This window comes from Eucalyptus grandis, chromosome 8, assembly GCF_016545825.1.
Source record: "Eucalyptus grandis isolate ANBG69807.140 chromosome 8, ASM1654582v1, whole genome shotgun sequence".
Classification (NCBI taxonomy): domain Eukaryota; kingdom Viridiplantae; phylum Streptophyta; class Magnoliopsida; order Myrtales; family Myrtaceae; genus Eucalyptus; species Eucalyptus grandis.
The window spans coordinates 27,118,968-27,126,241 of NC_052619.1; the positions used below are offsets into that span (position 1 = coordinate 27,118,968).

General features: G+C 37.6%; 1 protein-coding gene across 1 annotated transcript; it reads left to right on the plus strand.

Moving 5' to 3' along the window:
- Window positions 1-2,003: 2,003 nt before the first annotated feature.
- Window positions 2,004-6,420, plus strand: LOC104441052 (serine carboxypeptidase-like 31). Its single transcript, XM_010054052.3, has 10 exons — window positions 2,004-2,373; window positions 3,678-3,785; window positions 4,235-4,330; window positions 4,552-4,644; window positions 4,723-4,805; window positions 4,939-5,226; window positions 5,346-5,476; window positions 5,614-5,709; window positions 5,811-5,916; window positions 5,991-6,420. Exons 1-10 carry the CDS (start codon window positions 2,055-2,057, stop codon window positions 6,135-6,137), a joined length of 1,467 nt encoding a protein of 488 aa, XP_010052354.2. The 5' UTR covers window positions 2,004-2,054; the 3' UTR covers window positions 6,138-6,420.
- The last annotated feature ends 854 nt before the right edge of the window (window positions 6,421-7,274 follow it).

The window sequence follows — 7,274 nt, forward strand, 5'->3', positions numbered from 1 at the left end:
TAGAAAAAAGATAAGAAGGAGAAGAGAACAATATATATAAATTCAAAAAATATTTAAAGATTAAAAAATTGTCCACACCAAAATCTCCAATTATGCAACGTAGGATGACTGACATCCATGATGGTAATTTCTAGTCTAAATTAGCTGAATGAAGTCAATTGGTACTAACATGAAAATGTTTATGATTAAATTAGTTTAATTGAAAGGTTTATAACTGAATTTATATTATTGTAATAGGTCTCTAACTTTTTTGATACTTTTTCCTCAATTCTTCCTACGACAATTGGCAACTGACCAAATTAGGTGAGAAACACGACCTTGATTCCTGGAGCTGATTTCATCATCTAACATGTCCAAGAGAAACTGAAAAGAAGATTCCTGATTATATCAGCATGACTTTTCATTGCTTTTCAAAGGAAATATTATAAGGTCTTGCCACCGTGACCACTACATAGGCATCTTCATATCGAAATATTTATACAATGAAATGACCAGACGCAAATAGATATGAAATCCTCATATACTTGACTTGGTATGTTGCCATATAATTTGACATTTTCCGGGATTTCTCACCGATCTTCAGAATATTGTGTATATCTTGTAAGTTTTCACATTAATTTGGGGACTATATGATCTAGTCAAATATAAAAACCAATTAATAAATTTTCTCTACAGCCAATTAATAAATTTTCTCTACAGCCAATTAATAAATTTTCTCTACAGCTAACGCGGTAATCAAATCGAAACTTCCACATCCTTCATACATAGTAATTCCATAAGTTTGAGGAAGGATATTAGATGATACATGATGTGTTGCAACTTGATTTGGTATGTTGCCATTTAGTTTGATATTTTCAAGTTTTATCGAATCTTACAGATACTTAAAATATCGTGTATCTTGAATATATGTTCTGACATTCTATCTAAAGGATCAGCATTTCCTTATTCTGGTGAAATACAGAATCCCTTCATTACTTCTCTTTCATCGCTAACACAATCTTTTCATTTGCTCTAATTTGCTTGATAAAGGATTCGCACATGAACTTCCATGGAGTATACACTAAGGCTTTTCCTTTTTTTTTTTTTTTTTTTCCTGGATGAGGATGAGGCGAGATAGAAATTTGTTTCTCATAAAAATCTTGCTTATTACTGCATAAGATTTTATTTTTCCATTTTAACTTCTCGCGAGGAGGAGTCAGGTCAGGCTATGGCTGTTTAAGTAAGCTGGATTTTAAATGAAAAATTTAACGCTGGAATAATTTTAGCTATATTTAGTACGTAAAAAGGAAAAAAAAAGAGATTATTTCCAAGGGAAACATATTCCTTTCCAAGGAAACATATTCCCTCAACTTTGTTCCACTATTTACTTCCTTTTGATCATTACGTTTGCCTAAAATATTCTCATTGCTTACCTCAAATACTCAAGCTCAAACCTGGCGTTCTCGTCCACTAGTAACATCACACGCGTTATTCTTATGTGATGTTGATAATCCTCTGATTTTCCATAAGTGTGTAGTATAAATTCATTCTATCACTGAAAAGTGAAGCACACAAATATAAAAATAGAAGAGTAAGGAATCTATCTAGCTCCATATTATCGTAGTTAAGAATCAAAGCATAAATCTTCTCCTTTTGATTATGCAGTTAAATGATTATAACTTGTGTGTAATCAAAATTGTAAATGGGATTACATATTCTCTACCATATATAATATGAAGATGTTGCCTTAGCTCCACATATCCACTACCTGCAACTCTCCCCCTCTGCTTTGCTCATGGAAGAATTATCTAGAACATGACCAAAAAGTCCACGTCAAACGGCACACCGTTTGGCCGACCAAATCACAGTGAAAACACCTAGCCACGTAGGATCCTCTTCTCCCACTTTTTTTTTTTTTTAAATTCTTGTCTTATTTGCAAACCCTCCATGAGTGACCAGTGACTACTCCTACTTCCACTATCTCTATATATAGGAGCGTCTCTCGAGTCTTTTGGGTGTGGAAACCTTCGTGTTCGAACCACTCATTGCAGAATTCAGTGTCTCCAATTCGCAAAATGGGGTTCTTCTCAAAGGTGATAATGAACCAAATTCTGGCTTTTATAATATTTTCACTTTATTTCGAGAGTGGTTTGGCGAGGGGAAGGCATGGGAAACATCGGGAGCGTGATCCAAGTCAAAGTAAGGTTGTGGACATAGGAGAGGGAGTGGAGGATCTAGTGACGGACTTGCCGGGCCAACCGGCGGTCAATTTCCGGCACTTCGCAGGTTACGTCCCGGTGGATGAGACGAATGGAAGAGCGCTCTTTTATTGGTTTTATGAGGCAGACACTTCTAGCCCTGAGGAGAAACCTCTTGTCCTTTGGCTTAATGGAGGTAAACCTAATTTATGGACTCTCTCTCTCTCTCTCTCTCTCTCTCTCTCTCTCTCTCTCTCTTCTCTGTGTATGTTTTTTGTGAGAAAAGACTCAACTTAATTTTTCTTCTACCCCCTCCCCAAGATGCTTGCCGTTTGTCAATGGTAGCTGTCGCTAAATTATTTGGAGAGGAAGGTTAACTAACATGTTTGACTCAGTCAAGGGACAATGATTTGGTATAGTCGAATCCAAAGTCTTCAAACGAATCTGTTTGTTGAATATTATAACCGTACAAAAATGCTAAAAGAATGATTTTTATTTGTCTCAATAGTTTTATTCATAAATTAATGAAAATATCACTCGCCTATGGAACAAATGAAGCTACTAAAAGCGAAAAGTACATGCGTCTATCTTTGGATCGTACTTATAATAATAAATTTTCTAAGTTTGATCGGCATAACATGAAAGTATCTTGAATAGATTGTTCTGTGTGAATGGTGGGACTGCGTTCATATTCAAACACGCACTTACACCATTCAACACTGTTCATGGAAACAGTAACTCAGACCGATGATACTATTGCTTGGCATAAAGCCTTTTATCTTTATTGAACTGAGCATCGCCAATTAGGTCGACTACCATAATCTCCACTCCAATTTGTTGACCAAATCCACGAGGAGTCAGTACGTGTAATCTCTCCCATCGGCTGTTGTGGGTGGGTCATGGTTCGATCATAGGGGTTGGCGCTAGTTCTAATGAGGCTCATCTCTCTAGGGTTAAATCGGGAGAAAAAAGAGAGTTTTAGGTGGTCCTAACCCTAGCTATCCCACGGAATTTTCTCGTGATAAATTTTCTAATGAAACTCTCACTTTTATATGCTGGTGAGGAGCGAATTAATCAAGTCCATACCATCACGTGCGGTAGATCCACAGCTGCTGAGCTTATATATAGGTGACTAATATAATAACCTAATATTTTTCCCTCTAGACACTCGAGTTTTTATGCCGATTAAATATAGTATTATTCAGTGATATTCAAATGATATTTTCCTTGTCCGATGGAGAAAGAATACAATACAAAAAGCCATGATTGCCATAATCATCGCAGAAGACCTGGAATAAACCTAGAAATCATCTCTTCATATATTTTAAATATTCTTGCATCTAGACAAAGCTCTTCTATCCCTTTTTCCCCCCTTGTCATTTTCATGATTTGTTGCCGCACAGATCTTTTTCTAAAAGGCTCCAATTGGCACTTTATGTGCACTTTGTTCTCTAGTAAGGTGACAATATGCTCGTTGCGTGTTTCTGTGGGTGGTTTCAGGTCCTGGGTGCTCCTCTGTGGGATATGGTGCAACACAGGAAATTGGACCTTTTATAGTGGACGCTAATGGTCATGGACTAAAGTCCAATCCCTACGCTTGGAACAAGGGTATGGTTAATAGGCCTCTCTCTCTCTCTCCCTCTCTCTCTCTCTCTCTCTCTCTCTCTCTCTCTCTCTATATATATATATATATATATATATAGAATTCGATCATGCATGCACGTGATTGAGCAGTCATAAAAAGAAACCCTAAAAAAATCTTTAAATAAATAATTACTTATTTCACGACAAACTGTTGAGAGATTCCTTGACAGAGGCCGTTGACACATGTCAATGCATGTATCGAGCAAAGACGTTTGGAAAAATCCATGTCAACCTTCCCCCTATTGACCCATTTTCGTAGTGCTGCTTTTGTGATGGATAAGAAAATATAAGATTGATTATGGTACAGAAAAGGATGCGTGTTAGTGCTTGTTTTATAGTACAATGCTATGATGAGATTAATAAAATGATTAAACGGGGAATATGATATGTTTTTTTATTTGTTGATGACGCAGAGGCCAACATGTTGTTCCTGGAATCTCCTGTTGGTGTGGGCTTTTCGTACTCAAACTCAATCAACGATTATGATATCCTGGGAGATGACTTTACGGGTGATTTTCATTTATAAGACTCTCGATGCAATTACGCAGAAACTTGTGGCTGTGAACTTCGCTTCTTCCTGACCTCTTTTTTTGCACATAAAGGATCTTCTGTATCTTGTTCTATAGATAGAAATCCTTTTTTCTTAAATTCTTTTCCTTCTCTTTTAATTTCTGTTTTTCGAAACCATGAAATACTTCTCTAATTCTAAAACTTCCTGTTGATTGATCAGCGAACGATTCTTATAGTGTCCTCCATGCGTGGTTCACAAAGTTCCCGTCGTATCGAACACGGGACTTTTACATTGCCGGAGAAAGCTATGCAGGTATTCGTCGTCTAAATACATTGTTGACTTCATTTAGCAAAAAAATAGGCAATAATTACTTTTGGGGCTTGGCCACAGGAAAATATGTGCCGGAGCTGGCTGAGCTCATCCACGACAAGAACAAGGATCCTTCCCTTCATATAAATCTCAAGGGTATTCTGGTAATTAAGTAATTATAACTTGTAAGATCTATTCCTTTTTGCTACTTGTAAAAACATATATACAATGAATACGTATTAAAAGGAGAATTTTAAGAGATGGTCCATCTAATTTGTGTGCGTGCGCAATTTGCAGTTAGGTAATCCTGAAACATCTGATGCTGACGACTGGATGGGACTAGTGGATTACGCATGGAGTCATGCGGTGATCTCTGATGAAACCCACGGAGTGATCAGAAAGACATGTGACTTCGCCAGCAATAATACATGGAGCAACAATGAATGCTGTGAAGCTGTGGAAGAGTTACTTCATCAATACAATCAGATCGACATGTATAGTCTCTATACCCCGACGTGCATTGGTGATTCGGCGAGCTCGGATAACAAGTCATACCAAGTCATGATGAAACGTTCATCAAGAATGGTGAGTCGTTGGAATTGTTTAAGACCACAGAACGATGCGTCCTCTGCTTGTGAGTTTTCTCCAATAAGACGTTTTCTTCTCATTTTATTTAACATGGTGTATTACACTATATATATCAGATGCCCAGGATAATGGGTGGTTATGACCCGTGCCTGGATAAGTATGCACAAGCTTTCTACAACAGGCCTGACGTTCAAAAGGCCCTCCATGTGAGTGATGGTCATCATCTCAAGAATTGGAGCATTTGCAAGTATATCTCTCTCTCTCTCTCTCTCAAGATTTACAACGATTTTCCAAGTGAATGATCTTGCACTTTCATGGTCTCTTCTATTCTTTTCAAATAAACTAACCCTTTATGTCGTGTGATGGACGACGCACCGATTGCAGCTTTAAAATATTCCACGACTGGAAAGACTCCAAGCCATCTGTTATTCCAATATACAAGAAGCTTATTGCGGCAGGGCTTAGAATTTGGGTCTACAGGTACATAAAATATTCAGAATTTGCCACGATCACGAATGTACGTTCATGAACCTTCTACTTTTTTGTTATCTTGACTTCTTTTTCCCGGTTGGTTGCATCAGTGGGGACACAGATGGAAGAGTCCCAGTGCTGTCCACTAGATACAGCTTAAGTTCTTTGGGTTTGCCTATCACCAAGGCTTGGAGGCCCTGGTATCACCAAAAGCAGGTAATCATATAGTACCTTCGATAGCTTTTCGGATATATATCCCAAAAGGGAAGCTTAACTGATGCAAAATGCAGGTGAGCGGTTGGTATCAAGAGTACGAGGGACTGACATTTGCGACGTTCAGAGGGGCTGGTCATGCCGTGCCGGTCTTCAAACCAAGTGATTCGCTCGTGTTCTTCTCTTCTTTCCTCAACGCACAAGATCTTCCATCTGCTCGTTGAGGAAACAGCAAGGAAAAGAAGACAAAAGAGAAGAGTCTTTCATATGAACTCAGTGTACGAAATAGTCAAGGGCTACATATAGCAGGAAGAGCTAAAGTAGGAGAATAAATAGGGTTTGGACTTTCAGTTTTGGCAGCAGTGGATTTGGAGAAAAGTTATTGCAGTTCTACTCTTCTTTCAGTCTTAAGAGGCGGTCTTAGTCTAATTGAAATGTGATAAATTCAAATGGAAAACCTCAATCTTCGATATGATTCAGTAGAAGTTAATGAATTCCTAGATCAAATCAATCGAGTAAGAATGATGAATGTTTTCCTAATCTTGGAGTCACTTTGAATCCCTGTTAATGTGGGAAAATATTGAGACCGGTGAGGTTCGAAGTGAAATAGTGCAAAGAGATTAGGACGTTGGGACCGCAAATGCTTACTCTTTTTTATCATCTATATTTAAGAGGGTATCAATTATTGGTTCCTTTCACTAACTACTATATTTTTAAGTCATCAAGCAATAGCTGTTACTCAAATTGAATATTCCAACAATGGGTGTGTATGGTTGCTAACACAAGTTGCCCCTTCTTTCATGTTGTGTTAGGCGGAAACCAAGTAGAAATAAAATCAAGGTTTATCCCACTATTTTATTTTGGCTTAATTGTATAAATTCTATTATGCTATTAAACAATTTTTTTTATTAGATACTCCATAAAGCCTGAATATTTCATAGTTTTTAATTAACCCAGTTTTCATTCCTTGTTCACATCTCCTCACTAAAGCATCCGACGGTCTTCGTCGAACATGGCCTTGAACCCTCTCAATCGACACTCATTTTCTTTTTCTTGAATATGTCATCTACTTTTCGATTACATTTGATTCGTGACCTCGTCTTTTCGCAAGTGGCCGAGCCCACAGGTCTAATTTCCATCAATCTCCCACAATTCTAATTTCTACTCTCTCTCTCTCTCTCTCTCTCTCTCTCTCTCTGCCATTACTATTTTGACCTTAATTTTAACTAGACTTAGAAGTATTAAAAGGTGGACCTGTACCAATTTCCACACGGCCAACAACAAGATTGAAGCACCAAATACCATTGCATTTAAGCACGTGGAGGAACTGTCCATGAAAATTTTCACATTTTTTTTTATTA

Coding starts and splice junctions, on each gene's coding strand:
- LOC104441052 (XM_010054052.3), top strand. CDS start 2,055: ATGGGGTTCTTCTCAAAGGTGATAATGAACCAAATTCTGGCTTTTATA. Junction 5,227..5,345: donor TGAAACGTTCATCAAGAATG/GTGAGTCGTTGG, acceptor TATATATATCAG/ATGCCCAGGATAATGGGTGG. Junction 5,477..5,613: donor AAGAATTGGAGCATTTGCAA/GTATATCTCTCT, acceptor CACCGATTGCAG/CTTTAAAATATTCCACGACT.